The 25,989-nt window shown below is 42.5% G+C and overlaps 1 protein-coding gene across 5 annotated transcripts in view; it reads right to left on the bottom strand.

Annotated features, from left to right (window-relative positions):
• The window catches only part of iqsec1b (IQ motif and Sec7 domain ArfGEF 1b), a 241,601-nt gene that overhangs the window by 161,337 nt on the left and 54,275 nt on the right, over window positions 1–25,989 (bottom strand). For 4 of the 5 annotated variants that reach the window (XM_039797022.1, XM_039797023.1, XM_039797027.1 and 1 more), the window contains exon 3: window positions 12,378–12,485. The exons of the other annotated variant lie outside the window; for it this stretch is intronic. In XM_039797022.1, coding sequence (XP_039652956.1) covers window positions 12,378–12,485 — 108 coding nt within the window. The remainder of the gene's footprint in view (window positions 1–12,377; window positions 12,486–25,989) is intronic. 5 annotated transcript variants of the gene reach the window in all.

The following is a 25,989-nucleotide window of genomic DNA, read 5'->3' on the forward strand; positions in this document are numbered from 1 at the left end:
TTGCCGTTTTCAAAATCCCTTCACTACGGGAAACAACAACGAGCTTCGAGCTAGCAAGCCACACGATGAAAAAAGCAAGTTTTACAGAACATTTTCAATCGTGCAAAACAAGGCAGGCCTGCTTGGTTCTTTAGGGGGAATGAGTGTAAAGATTTACAAAGAATATGGTTATGACATTTCCTCTCTAACTGGGACGTTTTGGGACCGATTGGTGGAGATTGCTGTAGACGAAGTACACGCGGCAATACACTGGTAAGAGCCAATGAGGTTTAACCATGTGTCCAGCTCACGTTACTGTATTGTGTGATCAGTTAATTTAATATTGTATGTGGCGTTTTCTTTTTGCACACGCAAGTTCCTTCCCGAGACTATTTTGCAGAGCCACCGTCGCTGAGTCCGGAGCTTAGCGCCGCCAAAGACGATTGCGATTGGTTTAAAGAAATGCAAACAACCCAGAGCATTTTTTTTCCTCCTATCCCAGAACGCATTTGCAGTGTGGAGATTGGTCTGACAATGCGAGACCAGCTTCACGGCAATAACTGTACAAACGTAGTGCAAACTGGAGCATTCAAAAGAAAGAATTTCAACACTTTTTAGGTGGTTTATTCATTTTAATGTGTTCAAAAGTGACTTCTCTGGGCGGCAGCTAATTCACCGTGGGTGGTGAACATATTGTGACAGCAACACCAGCTGGGCGTTTGTTAAAATCTAGTAAGCAACACATTGCGGCATTTTATTTCATCGTGCTCTTTTGATGTGGAGCAGTTTCTATGTCATCTGTTCGGTGCTGATGAGGAGAATTCGGGGGGATCAATGTCACTGCTGCTGCTGGCCAGCAGTGAAGCTCACTCTGCAGACACCCTCACATTTCTCAGCAATGCAAAGCCCTGGCCTAAAGAGCCTATTTCAACGCCGAGAACTCCCAAGAGGAGCGCAGAAAAACTATCCGGCAGAGCCAAATTCACAATCGATTGGTTTCTGCACATCACAGAGACACTAGCTAAGTTTCCATCCACTTGTCAATCGAATTATCTGAAGTTTGGTAAAAAAAACTCATGCGAATAAAGCTGGTGAAAGTGTGTTTCCATCCAACAGCTTTAAAGCGAATAAAAACCTTGTGCGTAATGACGTCACATGCTGTTTTGTGATTAAATTGGTATATCGAATTGATTTGAGACATTTTAAGGTGTTTCCATTCATTTTTGCACTGAATCGCACAAGATTCAAGCGAACTTTTGCAAACAAAGTTTTGCTAGACAAAAGTAGTAGTTGTTGTTAATATTAGAAGCCAAGCTAAGCTCCGATGGGCCTTTGGCCTAGGATCTGATGCAGCTCATCAAAAAGGTGGAACTTGCCTTTTATTTTCCCTCCGGCACTGCTGCGAGACAACTCTCTTTTTTGAGCCGTGTATCGCTGTTTGAGCGCCTTCCATTTACTCCGCAGGACGTCCCACGGCTTGTCGTAAGGGACATTCTAAAACTTGAAAAAGCTTAACGTGGTTTAATGTATCTAAACAACGATCAATCATCACCAGATTTATCATGGTCATATCTTGTCATGAACCCTTAAGCCTGTCAAAAAAACTAAATCGAAATCCAACGATTATAGAAGTTATCTCACGTTTATGTGTCAGATAACGTCCATAATATTTGGACATTGGGTTAGATTTGACCGTTTTAAGTGGTTATGATGAGCAATATAGAAGAGGATTTTTATGGTGATGATTGATCGTTGTTTAGGTACATTAAACCACGTTAAGCTTTTTCACATTAGGACTTATAAAGCCCATGAGAACCGTGGAGAGTCAACCCCCAGACGCTCCGCTGCCCTGAGGCAGAAACGCTTTATGTCAGATAATGTCCATAATAATTGGACGTTGTGTTAGATTATTTGACTGTTTTCCGTGGTTATGATGGGTAATATGAGAGAGAAATTTGGTGATGATTGATCATTGTTTAGGTACATTCAACCACGTTAAGCTTTTTCCATAGGCTCTATGAAGCAGAAACGCTTAATGTCAGATAATGTCCATAATAATTGGACTTTGGGTTCGAGTTTTTGACAGTTTTCAGTGGTTATGGGGAGCAATATGAGAAAGAAATTTGGTAATCATTGATCATTGTTTAGGTACCTTGAACCATGTTAAGCTTTTTCCTCGCCATACGGCCAATGATGAAGAAAACATTAACGTGAGATAACTTCTATAATCGTTGGATTTCGATTTAGGTTTTTTGACAGGCTGAAGTGTTCATGACAAGATATGACCATGATGATAAATCTGGTGATGATTGATCGTTGTTTAGATACATTAAACCACGTTAAGCTTTTTCACGTTAAGCGTTTTAGAATGTCCCTGTCGTAACCTTTGTTGGTCATTTCCTTCGCGAGCTCCTGATAAATGATGGCGTTTCTTATTTTTGCTATCTAAAATAGCTGTTATATTTTTCTGGTAAATTAAATTAAAAAAGTATCTCGTCTCCTCGTTTGTCCACTTACATCTGTTTTTGTTGACAGCTGTCATGTGGGCAAACAGAGCAGAAATACTGGGCGGAAATGAACTGAAACTTCTTCTTCTTCGTTTTATTGCGGGTTGCAACCATAAAATGACCTAAAACTTAATCGCAATTCATTATTTCTTCGGCAAATAACGTTTCCATCAGCGTTTATCGCATAAGCCGTATATAGCTCAAGAAAAAATCCGATGAGAACAAACGTATTTTCAAGACAATATTCATGAAATTAAATCGGATTTTACTGTTTCCATAAAGCATTTTTCATTCGATATCTCTTAATTCGGATAAAAACGTGTGGATGGAAACATAGCAAGAGACTGAAACCGAGCGAGAGGTAGAAGGAGGAGGCCAGATGGGACGGGGGCTGCTTGGTGGGCTTAACTGAAAAAAAAAAAATCACAATGATGACGAGAAAGGGACTGATTCCATCCAGCACAAATCTGTACAATCAGGAGGATCATTTCAGGGGAGAAAACACACTCAAACCCAATCTCTCCGCTCACTTTCATCTCCTCTGAGTGCGCTTGTGAAGTTAGAGTGATGGCTATCAACAAATGAGCTATTCATCGGAGCGTGTAAAACTTTGAACCATGGAACAATGCTTCAGTTGGGATCTGAAGTGATACTAAACTGTACAGGAAATTGGATTCTGCTGAGGTGAGTGTAAAAAATGACAAAAGAGCAGGACTTAGTATGAGTGAGCCCAAACTTAAGACCTTGGTCACATGAGCATTCATTAAACAGATTGAAATCTCATGCAAAACACATCAACCAATAAGACATATGCAACCTCTGTTCATTGGAGCTTCTAAATGTAATGCAGCGAAGGTTCACAAAACTCACTGTTCGGATCGAATCGTGGTTTTGAGTGACGGATCGGAGCAATTTTGGGATCAGAACAAAAAAAAGGAGGGGCAATATTTTTTTTTGTTAAATGCTTTCCATATGTTACTGAAAGAACGGTCATAAAACACAGCTTGTTGAAGCCGGTGAGCGATTTCGCTTTCCCGGGGAAAACAAAGGACTTTCACCCCAGAAATGTGTGTTCTTTGGGAGTGCTTAAATCCAAACCACGATCTCTTTCCTAAACTTAACTAGTCGTCTTGGTGCCTAAACTTAGCTGTCGTCGCCGCATAACGCTCACTTTTTGTCACTTAAACTTAACCGTATTGTCCGCTGAAGCGTGCGGCAGCTTGCGGTGCTCTGTACCCGGCTCAAAGCCCCGTATTCTCAGGTAACTCACCCACCAAACAAATACACCAAATACAACGGAGCTGTAGCCGGCGTCACAGCTTTTCGAAGTTCCTCCGCTCCTCCAGTAGCCAAGACTGCTTTTAACATGCTCCGTTCACGCGAACATACAACTGGTTTTAACATGTTCACGTGAACTGAAATTTTTTAACGGCAATCCTCCACAGAGATTTATCAGCCTACTTTAAGTAACAGCGACAGTAAACATTTATTTCACACTAATATTATGGTTAAACTTTGCAATTGATACGCGGTTCACATGCAGTCTGAATCGTGAGCGTTGATCCATAGGGACCATGGCTCAACTATGGTCTGTTACACCACTAATGAAGGTTATTACAGCAGCATCTGCACAGCAAGCAATAGGGACTCAAACTAGCCTTGGAGGGTTTGATTTTAGTCCAAACTCTCGTTTCAAAAGGTTGCAAGGCCCCTCCCACAAACATAAAAAGAAAGGGCCTAGTACTGTTTCCAGTTGAGTACAAATACAGGGCCTTGCCTCTATTCAAGATTGAATGCTAAAACATATTTTCTGATAAAAAAAAAGACTAGAACACGGACTTGACAGAATAATCAAATAATCAACCATGAAGCACAAGGACAAACACTGCATAGCCAATCTGTTGGTGTTCACAGAGTATACTGAAGTGCAATAATAATAAAAGAACAGCCTGAATGGTGGCACGGAGTGAAAAGTCCTGTGGAGTGTGGTTGTGAAACAAAGAGAAACATAGCTTTCATTCTCTGCAAAACTAAATATTTTAGAGCCCCAGAAGTAGGCACAGAAAGAACCATTGTGTAAATAATCTGGGCATTTATCTATGTGGATCCAGCTCTAAACGGAGCAGCAATATGTCCTCCAAAAACTCCCAGTGCAGTTCCTGCTGGCGAGCACAGCCTCCCAGTGGGGCTGAGGATTGGACCTCACACGTCCACACTCGGCAGGCTGCATCATGGGGCTGTCGGCCGAGCTCACACATACTTATGCGTTCTCTCATGGCACATGGAAAGTTAATTGACTGCCTTTTGGAGGTGGTAAGCCCGTGATAGTGATGAATTGGTGCTTCTTCCCATCATTGCCGGAGCGCTAAAGTCTGCTTGGGCCCTGTACGTCACAAATCAACCAGCTCCTATATAAGGAGGAGAGTACAGGTTTTTGGAAAATTAACAGACAAGGAGCCAATAATTGAGATAACACAAACAAACCCATCAGTGGGAATCAAGGATGCTCGTTAGTTTCTCTGACTTTAAGAGCCCAAACTAAGAAGCCGTTCTGGTCTAGTGAGGATATGGGGAGATAATGATGCAACTGCAACAGAGCAATTATCTAATATCCAACTACATCCTTTATATTTTATTCTGATGGAAAAAACGGGGGGAGCGGGATTCGTGTACCTTTTGTCAGCTAAACTCAAGTGCAACGGCCACTGAAAGGACTATCATCTCGAGGAGCCCTGTACCCGGCTCACAGTCACCTTCTCTCAGCAAGTTACCTGTACAGACCTACAGTTAGAAACGCAATAAACTTTGCAATGTCTTCAAAAATATAACTGAGATTCTGCATTTAGTTGCAATGGACGGGCCCCCGAGGAGTCTAGCTCCATCCCGGACGCCGCGCACGAAGACTAACAGCTGACGTTGCGAGAGGAAACAGAAGCGAGCAGAAACGGCTGAACCCAGCGTCTTTCTCGCCCACTCTCTTGTCAACAAGCTGGTCGACATGGTACTGCTGAGTGCCAACCACCGCATGGATAGCTGTGTTCTGGTAGTCTCGCATTGCCAGACTTCCTCCACGGCGGGTCTGGATAGGATGGGAGAAAAACGTGCTCTGGTTTATTGCCATTTCTTTAAATCAATCACAATCATCCTGGAAGGCGCCGGAAGGACCAACGGTGCCGCTGTAAAATAGCTTGTTTTGGTGGAACGTGTACATTCAAAGGTTGTTTCAGTCGTTCAACAGAAAACTCCGATTGGACAGATAGTCTAGCTAGCTGTCTGGATTTACCCTGCAGAGATCTGAGGAGCAGTTAACCATAGTCCTCACAAATCCACCAGAGGTTAAAATTACAACACAGAGAAAGAAGACGGTGACGGACATCCGGGCGAAATAAGGGACATCCGGCTGAATTTCCTGGCGGCACCTGAACAATCCCAGAAATGAAACATGGTCGATATACAGTAGACTAGCGTTATGGTGATACAACAACAAACAACATACTAACCGTTCATTAATCGTAATCGACGTAAACTGTTCAATTAATCGTGTGATTTTGATTTTATGTCATTTCTGTCAGGTCCATAAAGTCAAGAACATACATGACAATAAAAATGATTTAGGAAATTTTTATTGAATAATTGCATTTCAGCTAATAAATTCTGAATTAAATTTTGGCGGTATGGCTCTGTTCAGGGAGTCCTCTGACCTTTCATGAGCACCATGAAATAGCAGAGAGTCAGAGGACAGCAGCAGCATTAGGGAACGCTCACACAGTTTATGACTGTGTGAGCTGAACTATTCCCCCACATGAACAGAGCAGCAACGATGACATAGAAGCAAATGCCACGCTATACACGACAAGGAGGAGCTGGGGAGGTGGTGGGCGGCAAAGAAGCGAGCAGCAAGCAGGTAGGAGCAAACTGAATCTGCTTTAAATAGGGCACCCTGTTTGAGTGTAGCCATTGAGCAGCGAGGGGTGTTGACCAGCTGATGCGCTAATCCAGATCAGCTGATGCAGCACAGCTGGAGCAGATCAGCTGATGAGACCGTGTTGATGGCCAATAGCGTTAGCAGCGTCTTGACTACCTGGCCTGCCAGAACTGACGCTGACGCTCAATATCGACCGGCTCTATGTACAATCAGTGTACTGCCTCTTTAGAGTTGTTTTCCTTTTCACATTGCTTAGATTAGAAAACAGCGTTGTGACTCAAAAACCAAGTACTGTAGGGGGTTACAAGAAAATAACGGTGGTAAAGAAAAGTGATGTCATTTACCAGTGCTATAAAGTAGATGTGCTCAGCAAAAGCCACGCACTCTGGTGAAGGAGAATGTACTTCTGCCGACGCCTGCTTGTGTTCAAATGAATGCAACTGGGGCAGAGTATTCAAGGAAATCTATAAATATTCCCCCAGCTCCAATGATAGGCATTGTGGTTATTTATAAATCCCATCCAGCTGAATGTCCCGAATGCTGCGTCACAAATCCCAAACAATCATACAGATGCAACTAACAATCAGCAACTTTTTTTCAGCTCTAGCACCTCGCAGAAAATTGAACATGATTTTAATTACAAACTAAACAATGGCTGCTTCCAAGACAGAAATGAGACAGTGTCTTCATAATCAGGCGCTGTTGGTGCAGAGACAACTAAATCCCAAGTCAAGTATTGTGAATGACTACAATGCAATCTCAGAGCAGGCCGGTAATGATTTTTTTTTTTAAATGCAGGGTTGACAAGTGTTGGTGCAACAGACGTAGAGAAAGTACAGAATGGAAACATAAGCCACTGACAAGTTCAATGATGTAGGGCTAAAATTTGGGAGGGGGCGGAAACATCAGTGAGCCAGTCGACATCAAAGGGTGCTGAGATGAAATGAAGGCACAGTCGACTGAGTGGTGCGAGGCTAACTTTGCCCCTACACAGCCCGCATGCTGATCACAGACTGCCACTCCCATTCCATTTCAGAGGCAAAGCAGCGCAGCCATTTGTCAAGGGTATTGTGGTTTGAGTAAACCAGCCACTCACTATGCATCTCAGCACAAAATATTACCAACGTGAGCCAGGGGCAAATTAATATTTTGTTGCATCAGGCAGTCCGTGGACTGAATTAAGCAACTTTGACTGACAGCAGGCTTTTTGTCTCGAAAAAGCCCCCCAAAAAAGGTGAAAAACTGCTTAGTATTTCTTACTTTATCCTAATAAACTCACAAACTGACAGTCCACTTATGAGCTTATGATCTTTTGCACCCTGAAACAGATGCAAAGTTACACCAAACCAAATCTAAGGAATAAGCCATTTGTTGTAAGGGTTCTTCGTCCAACACTGTGCATATTTTACAATCATACAAAAGATATCTGAGACCTGCAGATATAATGGGAACAGAGCAATATGCATTGTCAATATGCACAAAGGCATCAATAACCATGCTGACTGGAAAACAATAAGCAGCTAATCCCCCTTTCTACACTATTACTTCTCAAGACGTTTTGCAGAGGGCCAAAGAATAGCAGAATGAACAGATGAGGCAATTTAATTTCACCAACAATGTCATTGTAAAAGACCAATAACTGCATTAGAGGATGGTGTTGTGACTACCTGGGGCAACACCACAGAGGTGGTCAGATTTCATTAAACATGCAAAGCTGACTCCCTTCAAGTCAAGAGCAAAGAAAAACAGGAACAAATTAGCATATTTGCTTTTCTAAATTAACAACAGTAGATAGATAGATAGATAGATAGATAGATAGATAGATAGATAGATAGATAGATAGATAGATACTTTAGTACTGAGAGCGAGAGACGCAGATGTTGGTGGAAGGGCCCAACTCATATAAACATGGTTAACAAGAACACATGGCTGTAGAACCTGTCAGACAAAGACCTTTTTCAGCTGAGGAGGAAAGTTCTGGCTTAGGGATTCAACTTCACAGGGGTATTTGAGGAGGTCTTCACGGGTCCACTCGGTTTTGAGGAACCAAGATCTGACCCAGGACCCGAATTGGAACCAAAGAGTCTCTATTAGAGTGTGTTTGTGTCAACTGCTTTTTAGATTGGGTCTAATTTTTCTGGGGAATATTTGGATCAGGATTACCTTCGGATTGGGTCTCTCTGTTTTAAAAATGAATATATGCAAGTCTGGTTCGGACCTACGAAGACCTCTAATCTGAACCCATCCCAGTATTTGATCAACTGCCACGTAATCCAGGACAACAACATCGATTGAGGAAAGACAGCTCTGTCCAAAGCCTTAACCATTGCAAGCGACTCCCAACACCTACATGACCACAGAAGAAGAATGAACCCTGTGGCAACAGGGTTAAGATGCAATTATCACCATCATGCCAGCAGGCAACGGGAAGTGTACTGTGGTGATGTTTATCAAAGGACCCTCACTCACGGTAAAAATAGCATTTTTTTCACGTCCAGCTAGGGCCCTGGTTTTGGGTTATGTTTTTGAGAGTTTTTCAGACCAGTATGGAGTAGAACTTGTCTTGTACTCGCTAGCACTTAGCATTCCTGTGGAGGAAGCAGGTAAGTTTTGCGTCACTTGGGAAGAATCCCATGCCAAGTGGGCCAGGATACAACCAACTTCTCATTGAAAAGCTTATCAAATGTCCGGGTTTAGCCTTCCCTAATTTTGATTATCCTTCCCCAATATCGGTACGTTCTGTAAGCTTTTCAATGGGAGGGTGGTTCTTTCTAAGTTTCCTTCCCGATTGTCAAGAAATGCCTCCCAAAGGTCCTTCCCCAACTAAGAATACTGGGGGTCGGCTGGGATGTATTAATGGGTCTCAGGGTGCTCCTTTCCAGGGTAACTCCATGTGCCCATCCCTTCCTGAACAACCAGGGATTCTTTGGAAGGCGTTTGGGTCTCCTGGGAAAATGTGTTTTTTCTGAGCTACAAGCCATGACCAGGCCTAAACCAGAAGATAAGTGCCCTCCTTTAGGTCTTTACACAACAATGCCAATGTTTTTATCGTGTGATTAATTAGCACGTCAATATATATATTTTTTTTGTCATGAGAACTTACACAGAACACACATAATGTGAATATTACGCAGCTATAAAGTGACATATTTGTTTTTCGAAATGAAACGTACATTTTCCTGAAGTGTAGTTTACTCATGAGGATCATAAAACAACAACACAAAGGCTGCTGTCTGAACCATAGACTGTACAGACGGCAAACTTTATTACTACTTTCAACCTTGACAAAGGCAGTGTTTACCAGAGACACTCTTTCCATAAAAGCCCTACACATTTAACCTTCCCTGCTTACTGTTTACCAGAGGGAAATGGATTTGCCAATTTGACAATATTGAAACATTCCAAAAGTGACAATCCAGCAAACACTTTACTTTAAGTGTCTGGAACTTAGTGCCGCCCAAGACGACTGTGCCTTCCCCCCCTCCTATCCCAGAATGTATCTGTGGTGTAGCCAGACCTTACTCCACAGCGCTGGGGAGACAGGTCTGGCAGTGCGAGACTAGAATCACCATGAATGCTGTTCCTTAAAGTTCTATAAAAGTTTTTTTTAAAAGGGAACAATGTAATAATGTCTAGTAAAGAGCAGGATCACCATGAGTCTGCACGTACCGACTATAAAGTCCAAAAGTGGAGAGTGTCCTTATCTCTTGCTGTTACCCTTTTTCCTGCTGCTTACACATTTAATCTTATATCTGCCAAATATAAAAGCCCAATAATCTGTCTCTTAAGCGGCTTCACTGTACAGCGGCATATTGCTTCCCAGTGTGATTTCACCGGCAACAGTGTGTCACTTCCTCCGTGCGTCTCATGGGTTTAAACATAATTGCATTCATTATCCAATCTACACAACTACGCTACCTCCTATTGTAAGTTCCAGCGTGGCCCAAACGTCATTCGGTACACATCTCCCTGGGCAATTGTAATTGACGTGCACTTGTTCTTCTTGTTCTTTTGGCAAATACTTCCTAATAGAGTGGGACAGCTCAAGACCTCACTGTAATCACAAGTGTTTTGCACCGGTTCTTTGTACTCTCTTTATCTCCACAGCTAATTAGAAGCAATAAACATGGTGAACAAGCACAACTCATTAGACCTTTCACTATGTTCTTCCTCTCCTGGCTTTTAAAAGCCTATAGAGCTAGATTTTTGGATCTCTTTCCCCCCCGTCCCCACAAACCTGCTTTCAGCATTGCTCTCAAGCTCAGTGCTGGATACTCAATAGACGCAGCGAGCACGGCGTCAAGAATAAAAACCCCTTTGAAATTGCCATGAAGCTTTTGAAGCCTACATCCCACTGCTCAACGCTCTCAGGGTTTTCATCTCTTCCTCCATCTCCCCTCATTTACTGAAGAGCTCTCAGGGCCTCGCGCTGTAATGAACTCCAGGGACAGCGCATCCACAGAAAGGACATTGACAGCCAGGCAGGGCATTACTGTACCGTATGTGCAGCAAGTTGCTTTATGCAAACACACTGCTCGCAGTAATCTACCCAGTTGTTGCGGTGCAGCAGGGCTTGTCACTCATTTTCTAAGACTAGTGCAGTGCCTGCGCGGAGGGGGCCGATTGCTTGGTTCCCAGTAATTGTTTAGTATTTTGTTTTTCACTTTATCTAAACTATAAGTGCGGTTCGATCACACGCAGCGCATCTAGAGATTAAGCATGTCGCCTTTTTTTTCATCTAGCTGTCACACGTCTAGGTGGCGTTGCGGCCCGGGCGGGGGGAAGCAGGGAGCCGGGCTCAGCCTGCTGGGGCAGCCGATCTTAAACAGCGGGCAGAACGATCAGAGCAATGTGCACAACCGCCGGCAAGAAAAAAACGTGCCGGAGAGCCAAAGAGCCTGGGCGTTCATCTAACTCAGGGGTGTCAAACATATGGCCCGTGGGCCAGAACCGGCCCGCCAAAGTGGATGACTTTGCAAAGTGTGAAAATTGCAGAGAAGTAATGAATTCCAATTCCAAATTTACCACTTTAATCTCAGAGTTCTTTATCCCTTAAATTTACGAATTTAATCTTATAAATACTGAGTTTTTCTCTGAATATTACCCTTCTCTCGCGGGTCTGTGACATTATTTTTATTCCTACAACGGCCTTAGAACGCTGTCGCAGCAGAAGCAGCTTGCGTTTGCCAACATCAAGCTGACAAGAAACTCTGTGGCCGATAAAGTTTCTGATCTTTCTGGAGAGGTTTACTGGTCTGACCCACTTGAGATTAAATTAGGGGGCTGTGGCCCGTGAACTAAAATGAGTTTGACACCCCTGATCTAATGTGTTTGTGTACAATTCATTTCATCATTTGCATGTATGGTAGACAGCAATCAGTTTTTGGCGGACGACACCGGTAGCCGGTGAACCGCAATCAATGAGCTTTTTAGGGATGCAGCAAACTGCCCCCCCCCCAACCTCCCCCCGCCCCCGCTGCTGTACTGCGCCTGTGGGAGACACACACGCACGCATAGAGATTCCTTGATTTATAGTTCTAGATATCCTTCAACTCTTTCGCCACTGAGACAGAGGGAATTTGAAGGAAGAGATATGTCATCACAGGGGGAGTGTTCTGACAGCTCTATCCCAGAAAGTAGTCCGTTCCCATACTGTGTTTATACTTCATGTCTGTGGTTGGGATGAGTGTTGTTCATTTTCTATCAGAGTGGATTCGGTGGCTGAGGAGGCCACCTACCAGCTTGTGCACAGTAGGCGGTGGAAGTCTTCAGGAGGAAGAGGAAAAGCTCGACAGACAAAGAAACACTCAACAAATTAGACGTTTTATCAGGCTGATAAACAGAGTGATGCTGAAAACTAGCATCAGGACAGAGCTGTTGCAATGAGATAGTCGGTCAGGAAATGGGCTTAGCAAGTTGTGGTCTGATGGAGAAAAGGTGACTTCAATAAAAACCCTTCGATTTACCCAAAAGATGCAGACTTCCATTTGCGACAGGGGTAACTTCTTCTACATGGAGGGGCAATAAGGTTTAGAGGGATCTCTGAGACTTCTACGGGCAATGAGGCGTGTCGCCTGCAACATAAAAAGAGAGAGGCACATTGAAGAGGTTCATAATGCATATTTCATCACAGTTCAAGAAAACATAGTGGCATATTTTCATTCAAAATCAGACAGCAAGTGATGATAGACGATTTTTCTGTCGCAGCATGAAAGGCGCCGTACTGTAAACCAGAGAGGAGGGGAGGGGGGGCATTAGCAACGCTAACTCCCACTGAGCTGAATGTAGCATTTGGCAGAAAGAGAGATTACTTTTGTCCACTGCCTGCAGCATTTTAATGCCTTTAAATCAGGGCAGGGAACTCTTATATATGCATTATCACAACGGGCTGAATCAGCACACAGAGCTCAGTGCCAGGTAGGGAGCAGAGGGAGGACGAGGACGAGAGAAAGAGATGAGGGACATGATCGTAATGTACCAGGCTGAGTGTAACGCGAGACAACAACAGAGGCTGTGGAGAACAGATATGAACAGGAAGGAAACGGCAGACAGGAGGAAGGAGATGAGAAACTGTTGTGGTTATCTCACTTGTTAGCATAATGACCTTCCCCGGGTTCAAATCTTTGAAACTCTGCAATGGCAAACAAGACGTGGTCATCATTTAACAGGTCAATTACAGCGTTGCACAACTAGGGTCGGAAACCAAAACCCGGTTCTAAATAAGAACAGATTTGAAAATGCCAAGAACCGGGTATGCGTAAAAACTGGACGACGCTGCGCAAAGCGCTACATTTTTTAAGTCAGACACTTTGTAGATCCATCCAACCATTACAGCTGGGTACCTTCCTCCACAGAGCTGCGGAGGAAGGTCTGGCTAGTCCACACAACATTCCGGGATGGAAGAAAAATGTGCTCTGGTTTATTGCCATTTCTGTAAACCAATCACAATCGTCTTTTTGGTGGCACTGAGCACGCTCAATGGTGTTTTTTGCCCCCAACTGCTCCTTCCAGGCAGCGCTGCGACCGCTGGCTTCAAGGTACCTTAACCCTAACCTTAACCTTACCCTAACCATAACCATAACCAGTGCCTTCCAGGCAGCGCTGCTTGGAAGGCACCGTTGGGGGCAAAAACTGATAAAAACAGATAAACGCTGAGCACCGGACAGAGCCACGGTGCCTCTGCAAAATAGTCTTGAGAAGGAACTTATTTTGGTGTAAAATATGTATGTTCAAAGGTTGTTTTAGTCGTGCAACAGAAAACTCAGATTGGACAGACAGTCTAGCTAGCTGTCTGGATTTACCCTGCAGAGATCTGAGGAGCAGTTCACCATAGTCCTCAGAAACGCCAACACAAAGGAAGAGGAAGGTGACGGACATCCGGCTGAATTTCCGGCGGCAATGAAGCAATCCCAGAAGTGGAACGTCGTTGATATAGATTAACCCCAACCTAATCCCAAAGAGCGTTGTGGGGATATAACAGCGTCACACTACTTTTGCCTTTGCTCCTGAGAATATAGTCATTATTCGCACGACCACAAGACAGACCGCTTTTTGTCAACTTTGTTTGGGACACATGGTTATTAGGCACCGACCGAATTGCCTCTAAATTATCGGTTATCGAAAACATGCCTTGTCATTCAATACCCAATTTCAATACCTAAGGAGTAAATCTCATCAGCGTCAATGAGCCAATCAGCACGCAGCATGCTTCTACCAAGATCTAATAATGTCTGTGATCGGCTGAGAGACAGGCACCGAGACGGGGCTCACGTAGTAGGAGCTGAAAAATAAATAAAAAGATTTGTGCCGTAATGTGTAATGTAATTTCTTTTTTTTTTATATAATTGGTATCGAAAAAAGTATCGTTTAGGAACCGGTAACGAAGTCACGGTGTTGGTATCAGTACCCAGCCCTAGATGTTATACAAATAAGTTCAAAGGATTCCATGAGCAGGGAGCACAGGGGATGGAGAAGCGGAGAATGGAGGACTGGACATCATTCCCAGCAAACAATGAGGGCAAAACAGCATCACCTATCTGTTTTAACCTTACAGTTTAAGGTTTTTAACCGAATATTCTCTGGTCCAGCACAGCTCAAAACACAGAATCGGCCAGCACGTTAGCGTGTTGTTCACTACCGAGCCCGTTTGTAACCGTCAGGCTACCGACAGCGTTTCAACTGACTTTAGCAGTTTAGATGACACTCTTGACTGTCCTGCTGTTACAGACGTGAACTAACCACAGACAGCTGCCTCGTTCACCGACTCACTCTTAGGACAACAGTACAATATTTACTGATATCACAAAGTCTGCCACGATACAATTTCGATTCAATTCAGGGGCTTGCGACCGATAGGAGACGATACATAAGCCCATTTAACCCAATCAGCTACAATTAAATACAGCATATGTACAAAAACCAACTTAAATATGATTTGACAAAACACAATGGATATTTGGCGTTATTTTGTGCCATTAATAAAAAATATTTTTCTGGCCTGGCGAACCCGCCCAGCCTGTACAATTATAGGGGAAACAGTGTTAAATAAAACACCTTGTCATTGACCCATCTTCTCAGTGAGGACTGAAGCCGACTGGTACACTAGATCAGTGTTTCTCAAACTTTTTTCAATAATTTACCCCCTTTGAATTGCTTTTTTAAGCCAAGTACCCCCTGACCAACGCAAAAAATCTTTGGTAGAAAAAATAAAAGTCTATATTAAGAGGTACAATACGGCGCCAGCAGTGATAGATTCACTAAACAACAACCTTTTTTAAACAAAAAGATTTAAATGCTACATTTCAAATGTTAAGAATCCATCACTTAATTCATTCATTATTGTAGTATTATTATTTTAGGAATTACGCATGACATATTTTTAAATTAGCATTTTTGCAAACAAATTCACGTACCCCCTGCGGTCCTCCAAAGTACCCCTAGGGGTACACGTACCCCCATTTGAGAAACAATGCACTAGATAATGTGCTGACTCTGACTTTGGCCTCCTAGCAGAGCATCTTTCCCAACTTTCATGAAGTGTTCTGTGTTCTTTTATGGGAGAAAAAAAAGAGCGTCCTTGCAAAGTCATTCCCCTCTAATAGATTTTTGTCTTTTTCAAACGTGTTCTCTTCTAATAGCAGAAATGACAGCGCCTGTGTCTGATCGGCACGCAACAACCAAAACAATCACAGAGAAGACAGAGGCATTTTCTGCTATTATCAGAAGAGCTCTGCAGGCCGCAGAGGTAGCGGTAAACTTTCACTCAGATGATCACAACTGTCTGGGACTTCCCCGCTTATCAACTGGGAATTAAGGACCATTTAAGTCGGTCTTGATGAACTCATAAACCTTCAAGGTGGACAGCCCAGGGAGCATTAACTTCAAGAGGGTGGGTAAAGGCGGATATAAAAACGAGCATGAAAGAGATCCCTCTAATTAGCCCGAGATCAGAACAAGACGGGACTGTACTTGAGGGAAAAAAAACAAGGTTCAACCTCAAAGGGATGATGATTTTGGAGACGAATACGTGACCCTCTGGCCAACAGGCAGTGGCACTTTGGCCAGCCCATCCAAGAGGCCCCTAGTTAGTTTAACATTTTGTGATTTATGAGGATAGTACAGGCCAAAAAACTAAATCATGTTTCTTTTTTTTTTTTTTTTTACTACACCCATTATATTTTTGGATTAAAAAGAGTTTCATGTTCCAGTGCTCCCTAGTGAACAACTTTAAAGTAATTATCTGCACCATTGTCGCATGAATAAATTGTAGTTTTGCTCGACTACTTTCATAATCAAACACTGTATGAACTTACTAACAGGATACAACACTTCAATAAATGGTTACAACCAGTGGTTAAATTGGCTTTTGTTATTTACGGGGAATGGTCATCGTTCATAATCACGCCGTAAAATGACTTAATGTGTTTTTACACCAAAGGGGCTATTTTTCCAGTATTAATGTGGAAGGTAGGGTTGATTAGTTATTCAAACAAAGCTAAATACTTTTGAATTTACTTCATCATTTTTTTTATTTACCTTTTATAGGCTAATGTTAACAGGCAGGCAATGGATTTCACCCTTGGAAAATGTATGAAATTGAACATATTGGTTGGCAAAATCTTTTTAAACAAGACAATTATGTTGATTTAAGAGAATCAGAAACCACTATTATAGCCTTTTTAACAGTGATTGGCTTGCCCAGCTTGTTAATAGCCAGTGTATGTTCATTTTAGCTTCCAGTTTGTTAGCTAGCACCAACATTTGGTCTAATCTGTCCTGACAACCCAAAGGCCAAGGTTTTGCTTCCAGACTTGTGTGCTGACTTATGATGTGGGGGTCTGGGGGTCCAGCCCCAGAATAATCTTTTAGCATTAAACACTTCATTTCCTGCATTTTGGTGAATTTTTATGCACCTATTTCTACCTTTTTCTGAATAAATATCCCTATAATATCTTTATGTAAAGGGAAACATTGCAATCCAAGTATAAAAACATAATGGAAAATATTGCAGTAAGGCTCTCAAGCATTCTGTATTGCTTTCATCTATTTATTCTCCTTTAGATCGACTTTTCTAATTATATCTGAGTCAGCACACATGGAGCTTAGGCATCATTTACTCTTCCCTCTTTTGCATCTTTTGTTGGGGAAGTAACCTCCTTATATGTGCATATGACAATTATTCACCTCAGTGATACATTATTCATTTAATTTATCAATAAACCTCTGGACTGTAATATTTCAGATGTTTGAGCAAGATTTCTGCTCACGTCCAAAACTTTGTCCACATTCAAAATATAACTCATCCCATCTGTGCTCTCTGAGATTTGGAGGAGTCGTGATATTAAGTTATAACAGGCTATTACGAGAATAAAGTCACTATATTTCAGAAAATAATCTACCTGCACCGTAGTCTGCTGTGCATTATGTGATTGCTCTCCTGATACGGTAGATCTCAGACCTGCTGCCAGACACAGAGCCCCGTTTGAAACACAGAGCCCCGTTTGAGACGTTCAGGGAAGTGGCTGGACGCTGCGCTACATCGGAGGTGGAAACCCAAAACTTATGGCAGAAATGCACGGAGCACAAACGAGAAACATCTGCCGCAGCATGTCGACAGCAGAGCGCGTCCATAAACCTGAAGCTGCGCAGCTTTTTACAGCGAGAGAGGACACTTAACGACGTCCGGTTTCATATTTGTCAGTCAACTTTTCAAAATACATTCGGGGCCCAATTTAACCTCTGGTTACAACCATATTTAGCTGCAATATGAATGTAGCCAAAGTAAATTAAAAAGCTCTCACTGATTTATATACTAAATATCAGTTTTGTTTTCATTACATTTATATTGTATCATGGATCATGTATTATAACCTTTTTAAACAGCTTCTTTTCAATATAAATATTAACATCCAAAAATAAAAGTATCAGTCACTTAATAAAAAATTGTTAATTAAAGGGCCACGTTGTATTTGGGAATCTATTGGCATGGAATGGAATATAATATTGATAATTATGTTTTCATTAGTGTATAACCACCTGGAACTAAGAATAGTCTACATAGGGAGCACATACAGTACAGGCACCGCCAGATGGCAGTCCTTCCCGGGGCCATGACAGTTGAGTTTAGCCGACAAAAAGTGAGCGTCGTGGGACGCCGACAGTATAACTTTAGGGACCAAAACAACTAGTTAAGTTTAGGAAAAAGGTTGTGGTTTGGATTAAAACACTCCAGAGGAACAGACATGCGTTTCCAAAGGTAAAAGTCTTTAGTTTTCGCCGGGAAGGCAACTCCGCTCACTGGTTTGAAAGCGCTGTGTTTTATGAGCCGCCCATCCATCCCGATCTCCTCCCTTCGCAGGCCACAGCATTTGTATTTGTATTTATTCTAAGGATCCCCATTAGCTGACGCCTAGACGACCAGCTAGTCTTCCTGGGGTCCAAAACAACATTTAATCAGAAAATATTAAAACATTTCATAACATATACTGAAAAGAAAAAAAAAAGAAACTAAATACCACAATATCTGATTACAAAACTAAATAACACAGAAGAAAAATTACAATTAAAATTAAATGAAAACAATAACAAACCAAGCAAATAGAGAAATATACCTCATGATAAATAATTTAAATGAATGTAAGATTTGACTTTCTTTTTTAAAATATACCTTTCCTGTAATAAAACGAATGTTACTTGGGATTTTATTCCACAAAGAACTTGCTCTATAAATGAAAGTTTTTTTCAAGTTATTGGATTTTGGTAAAGGTAAAGTCATCTGCCCCCCTACTGGCTCCTCTTGTTAAATAAGTATGGATATCTGAACTGTAAGTTATGCTGTCAAAAATAAATGATGGTGTGCATTCTTACTCTGAAATTCCACCAACTGCGGAGCGGCTTTGGTCGGCTTCGCGCGCCGCCGTACTTCAATGCCCACCAGGTCCGGATTTGTTGCGGTACAGCTGACTGACAGCTGAAGTCACGAGGACCCACGAGATCTCTCGAATTCATGTCGAATAGAACCACAAAACCAACAACAGTTAGTTTCCATCCAGAAGAGTAGAGGGGAAACAGCTCGGTGCTGTGTTTTCAAGGTGTAGTGCAGGGAGATATGATCGGCCGTGAGCACGCTGGATTTAATTAACCGGATGTTTTACTTTGCTTCTGTGCTCGACTTCCTGTCCTGCACTGTCTGCTGTGTGCTGAGTAGCTGCGGAGCTCTCCAGCGTCCGGCAAAAATAGAAGCTCTGCGTATCTGCTCCGGAGGGCTGCAGATCGCCGCAGCATTCAGTGTGGTGCATATGGCAAAAATACATGGAATACATAGGAGTTACAGTGCATTACTTTTCATAGCTACGTGTGAATGATTCATGAGAATCAGCAGTGCTAAACATAAACACTAAATATGTTTGAAATGAATTAATGTCCCAAATATAAAACATGATCTAACAACCAGGTCCTGTAGTTGCCCTCATAAACCCTTGAACTCATTGCAATGTGACGCAGCTTGTGATGGGAAGACCTTGTGTCAAATGTAAATCTAACAGCAGCATGCCATATGGATAACAGTGCCCCGAGGACAAGTGGGTTGTGCTCTTTGGCGACCCAGAGCTGACAGTAATAATCTCTCATCCATGGAGGTTAAGTCCTGGATGGAGAATTCCCGCTGCCTGCCTTATAAGCTTCCTGTTATCACTGGAGTGCAGGTTCTCTGCTTACATAATGCCAATCTCAAAACACTCTGGCTCACAAAACTTCTCAACTGTCAGAGGGCTGGCAAAGTGGTTTCAAGGACTAATTGAGCTTAATAATGGTGCTGGAAAACACACACACACACGCGCACGCACGCACGCACGCACACACACACACACACACACACACACACACACACACACACACACAAACACACACACAAACACAACGAAAATGCCCACTGCTTTGCAGTTCTCATAATAACAATGAGCTTAAAGACGACCTATTTGTGTTTTTTCCCTTTCCTTTAGTGTGATTTAGTTTTTTGTGCATTAAAATGTCTGCAAAGCTAAAAAAGCACAAAGTCCATGCCAAAGGGAGTTGTCTCTCCCACAGAAAACACATTCTCCTGAACAGCCTGAAACGCCTAGTTTGAATTCCAGCCTTATGTCCGTAATTTGTTTGCGTCACCATGGCACACGTTGCAAAATGCTCGCCTAGCGGTCAGATTGGCACGCTCTCAACCAAAGCTCTTCGGAGCGGAGTGGGGACGAGTTTGTTTAGTGGTACCACTGTTCGAGCGTCTTCTCAACATGGGCAAACAGCAGGATTCCCTTCAAAACTGAAGCTCAGGACGGATTGATGCCAGCTGTCTGTGACCCAACTTCAAACTTGGAAACGTTCTGCCACTTTCATGTTGTTTTACAGATTATTTTGGCAGGTTTGCCGGTTGAAGTTAACGTTAGCAGTTGCCTTTTGCCGTTAGCCTTCCTTGTGTGCTGTGTAGCTAGTCCACACAGCATTCCAGGATGGGAGAAAAACGTGCTCTGGTTAATTGGCATTTCTTCAAACCAATCACAATCATCATGGGCGGAGCTAAGCTCCGTATGTAGCCCCGGCGCCTCTGCAAAATAGCCTCGGGAAGGAACTTGTTTTGGTGGAACATGTGTACGTTCAAAAGATGTTTTAGTCGTGCAACAGAAAACTCAGATTCAACAGCAAGGTAACGGACATCCGGCCAAAGAACATCCGGCGGTATTCTGCCAGCACTAGTAGGTTGGATGTGGCTAACTGTTTTTTGATGTTCCTTTTTGTGAAATTTTGTACTGCAGCAACAAAGACACTGTTTTTAAGTCATCTTGGCTGCAATGATGATGTTACAGCAGTGTAATTTAATAAAGCATCAATAAAGTTACCGTTTATTACATCAATTAAATGTTTTAACACTTTCTATTCTTTAATTAACAGACTGACATCGTTAAAATCATGTTATGTTCTCTGTACGGAACACCATCGATCTCCTGCACGGAACACAGTTAACCCCTCAGATCTAAGATAAGTTAACTTCTCCCACTTTTCTCAAAAACTATTGGTCCAAAAGACATTAATCAACGTTTAGACCAATCAACAGTAGCGAGTAGTACGAAAGATGGAAGTCTGGAGACAGGTTGAGGTGGTGGACGGGTCAAACAACACAGGACTTTCTCACAGGAGACCGGAGTTTGTGTCCCATTGTTGTGCCGCGTGTCACTTAAACATACATTTTGTAATCCACAATCGTTCCCTAACTCTAACTGTCCTGCGTGTGACTTATACGTATATATTTTTATTTTTTACGATTTTTTGTGTGGCATTTTTAAGCCTTTATTGTTGATAGGACAGCTTAGAATTGGAAGTGCAAAGATCTGCAGGAGGACCGAGCCTCTGCATATGGGCGCGCGCCCTAACAGGTGAGCTACCCAGGCGCCCATATACATAATTATTTTTAGCTCCACCCACGTTTCCCCACACTAAAAGGGTTTTACCCTGCACGTTCCCCAAGGGGTCCTGACACCAGAGCCTTAAAAAGTGACGCCAAAGAGGTCCTGACCCAGCGGGTTGAAAAATGTACAGCAAATCCCCCGTTCTCCGTACATATGGGCAGTGGTACATGTATTTACTTGCAGTAACACTGATATACATAAACTACACTGTGAAAGGAATTATTTTCCAAATAAAAACAAAAGAAAAAAAGAAAAATGATGCCTGGTGGTCACGACCCAAAACGTCGACAGATGACACCAAGGGCTCCTGACCAATCGTGAGCATTTGACGAGTTGGGAGTAAGAATGTGTTGCAAAAGCAGCTTCCAGAAGAGGAAGAGATAAACACAAACACAGGGAGTGTCTGCGCCACGCTACAACACACAGCACTAAGCTAGTGAGCGTGAGAACTTTTTTCGGTTCACACAAATCCCAGGGACAAAACACACTGACCTCTTTACTTCCTCCCGATGGATGAGTAGCGTGTACTTCCGTCAGTTATGTAACACAGAGTCTGCCGTGCACCGTATTTCTCACAAAGCAGGCTTAAGCGCTTTTGCTTTATATGTAATGTCAAAATCCAAATCTTTCTCTTTCCGCTAAATAGGCTGCATCGTGCCCCAGACCCGGCTCACGGTATGACTTACCAAAGAGAGGGACCTATTTGTCTAATGTTAGACATCCTAAGCTTCTCTTTTTCATATTAGTCTATTTTTTTTTCCAACTATGCCAGGAAAATTCAAGGAAAAACGAGCCCTTGCTCTCAGACAAACAGAATCACAGAGCATTAACGAGTCCTGAAAGTTGTTGTGCACTGATTATGACCAGATAAAACCATTACTTCCTCCAAAGGAGAAAATGAAACAATGTTTTGGGTTACCAAAAGTGGTAATCAGAGAGAATTGAACATTGCATGACATTATTATGTTGACAGAATCCAATTAACCTTTGCTGCTGCAGTGGGAGGCCTTTGGAAATCAGGGCCCCTCCCTCTATCCTCTATCACTCTCTCCATCTCATTTCTCTCATCAGCATCACATCAATGAAGACTAGAGGGAGAGATATTTATATGCTCCAGTAGTAAAGACAAAGATTTCATTATTGATGACGCCCACTGCTCAGCTCTTGCCATGTAATGAGGCTTGCTTAAAAAAAAAAAGGAGACTACCTCGCGATTAATTATTGCAGTTTTTCACACCTTTGAGTGCTGGCATTTGCATTACAGGGAAGGCTTTTTGTTCAATTGGGCCACTTTACAACGTTTCACTGTGCATTACCACCACCACCACAGGCTTTGTGTCGATAGGCTCAATGAACCCCTTCACAGTGTGTTCGTGGCCTATATCTCCTTATCCCCTAGGAGCAGATCAAGGAATGGAAAAACAAACACAGGCCTTGTAACACATAAGCATAATCAGGAACGTGGGCCAATCTGGCTCTACATTTCCTAAAGGATAGGTTAACATCCTGTATGGGAACGCTGAACAAAACCGTTTGTGGCAAAGTCTCAACTGCCAATTCTTCTGTCGTCAGTAAACTGCTAATTTGCATTTGAAGGAAATGTAAATGCTGCATGGACTACAATCACTGGCAAGGTTGTTTTTTTTTCACTCTAGGAACTGACATCCTTTGGGCTTAGTAACAACATTGTTCATAAGCAAGTAAGCAAGTATGAGCGCATTTCACCGATTTTAGCTTCACTCCACTGGTTGCCTGTCCATTTGAGGATTCAATTTAAAACTCTTTTATTTGCATTTAAAGCCTTGAATGGCCTTGTCCCACCTTACCTCTCTGAGCTGCTGCACCCCTACACTCCCAGCCGATCTCTCAGGTCAGCTGACCAGCTGCTCCTAAAGCTAGGCTTAAGCTCAGAGGGGATCGAGCATTTGCCGTTGCAGCTCCAAAACTTTGGAATGGACTGCCTCTGCACATTAGACAGGCCTCCTGTCTGTCTAATTTTAAAACTCTTCTTAAAACCCACCTCTTTTCTTTGGCTTTTAACACCAGGTAGAGTGTTGATCTTATGTGTATACTTGCATATTTTTATTGTGTGCGGGCAGTGCATTTTTGTTTTTTTATTTATTCTACTTATTTGATTTAATTTTAATTTTATTGTTTTTATCTTTATATTGGGCACCTCATCTTTTTATTGTGCTATTTATTCTGTTTTATCTGTTTTATCTTATCTGTTTTATTCTGATCTTTGACATGAATTGTGTGCAGCTGACCCATTGCGAACTGTTGAAATGGTTGTAAGGCAGGCTAGGGTTAGGTCATGTTATACGTATAACACCATCCTATTTTCTAAAAATCCTGCTCAGTTGGAGTACTCCAACTGCTCCACAAAAGAGATCCAAACATGGTTTGCAGTCAGTCATAAAACAGGAGGATGATGCAAATAAGCCTGTGGAGATTTGGAACACTAACAGGGTTTCTCCTGACTCAGATTGGACCTGTGGCGGGGGACTACACAAGACAGCAAGCATGCGGTTGTTTGGTAAATTGCGATTAAACACATTCAAAGAGGATTTGAATTGCTATTTTTCCTCTCAATTACCATTTTGGTGATGGTGATTTTCCTTTGGGGGCTGGCAGAAACCTCTTTGTAGGGGTGCCTACAATTCCTCTATGCAGGAAAAACCCTGACTAGAGCCTCATTTTCATCAAATAGCTTCGGTATGGTACATTTAGAACCGTACGCAACTCATATGGACCTGTACCAAAACGCTATCACAGCAGACAGTACTCTTAATGTAGGCGGGTTGTTATTAGTTCCACTAAAACAAGTTCCTTCCTGAGACTATTTTGCAGAGCCACCGTCCGGAGTCCGGAGCTTAGCTCGATTGGGATTGGTTTAAAGAAATGCAAACAACCCAGAGCGTTTTTTTTTCTCCTATGCCAGAATGTATCTGTGGTATTGCCAGACCTTACTCCACAGCGCTGTGGAGACAGGTCTGGCAATGGGAGACTTCTATGCAAATGAATGCAGCTCAGGGAATCTAACAAGGTCTTTGCCTTGTAGTGAGAACCTTTAGTGTATAAGTTAGACGTTTCTATCAAGTATTGTTCTTGACTGCATCACCCTGATTAGCACTGAAACAGAGCAGAGTTAAATGCATCTTATTCTCTGTTAGCCCTGGGAAATGTTCTTATATAGGTATGTTGGTGCATATCGCAACAGCCACACAACCACTGGCTGCTACAGCCCAGTTAACCTTGGCATGTTCCTTCTCACAGAATGCCAGGTCAGCATACAAAACACTGCATTTCTCCCTGCAGCGTAACATTACAGCTGGAATGGTTTAAAACGGGATGCAACCCAAATGTGGGTTGATGTTTTAAAGCAGCCAACATGCCTGGTTCATCTCTCACCCATGGGTCGAAAAGAGAGCAGGAGGCCAGAAGAGGAATGGGAGGTTAAGGGTTGTCTGGTGAAGGCTCCTGGCCTAGTCACATTGAATGTATGCCCTTCATCTGATAATAGTTAGTAATAATAAGTTGTGTATGTTTGCATGTATTATGAATCAGTGTTCTTGATGTGTGTGTAATTTTCTTTTGATAGATACATACAAAATGTGTATAGACTACAGTGACGTGATTATTTTCTGTAATACAGTGCCTGGAGAATGCCACTTTTCAAGCCCCTGGAGGGTTTTTAGGCAATTCTCCCTCAAATTTCCAATTGCAAATTATACATTGCATCTTTTAAATTTTTGCATACAGTATGTGTCTATAAAGAAACAAAAACGAAAGGGTAAAGACCTGCTAAGCACAGGCTAAATGACATACATAACTGATACTGTATTGTGGGCCTATATGTACAAAACGTCCACGTCCACACACACACACACACACACACCCTGTCTAGGGTCAAACCAATATATAGATTTTCTGCTGATGTTAGACCAATATTCGTCTTACCACTTGTACCACAGATTGGACAGATAGTCTAATTAGCTGTCTGGATTTACCCTGCAGAGATCTGAGGAGCAGTTAAGTAAGGGTTAATGCCCGACGAGGTGTCCATTGTCAGGTATTAATGGACGACGGCGAGGCGTGAAGGACGGTTCCGCCGCGCCGTCGTCAATACTCTGACAATGGACCACCGAAGGGCACGTAACCCGCTACACTATGGTCACTTGCCAAATAACATATTTTTAAAACATTAGTTCATATTTTAATTAGTTTTACAATCGAAATCTAAAGTTTATCCAAACAATAACTCAGTTTCCCTGGTTACGCCTGACGGTTTGACTAATACCTGGAACAATCATTCCCATCCATCAGGTTCTTATATCTTATGCAATGCAATCGTTGTTCTCTCCAATAGGAATTAGGAAGAACCTTAGATACGACTTGCCTCCCTTAGCAACCGGAGATATTTATATAGTCCTCTCAGCTGGTAGAACCCTTCAGTTTAGCTACGAGCCAGAAAGCTAATGCTATGCTAGCAAGATCAAAAGTCAATAACATTGTGTACAGTTGGCAATCAGTTAAAATAATTTGACAGTATGTTAAACAACAAGACAAGCTAGCTATCCAGCCATGTCATTGTCCCCAAAACAATATGACAATAAACGACTTTTAC

Source organism: Perca fluviatilis, chromosome 4 (genome assembly GCF_010015445.1).
Source record: "Perca fluviatilis chromosome 4, GENO_Pfluv_1.0, whole genome shotgun sequence".
In the NCBI taxonomy this organism is placed as follows: Eukaryota; Metazoa; Chordata; class Actinopteri; order Perciformes; family Percidae; genus Perca; species Perca fluviatilis.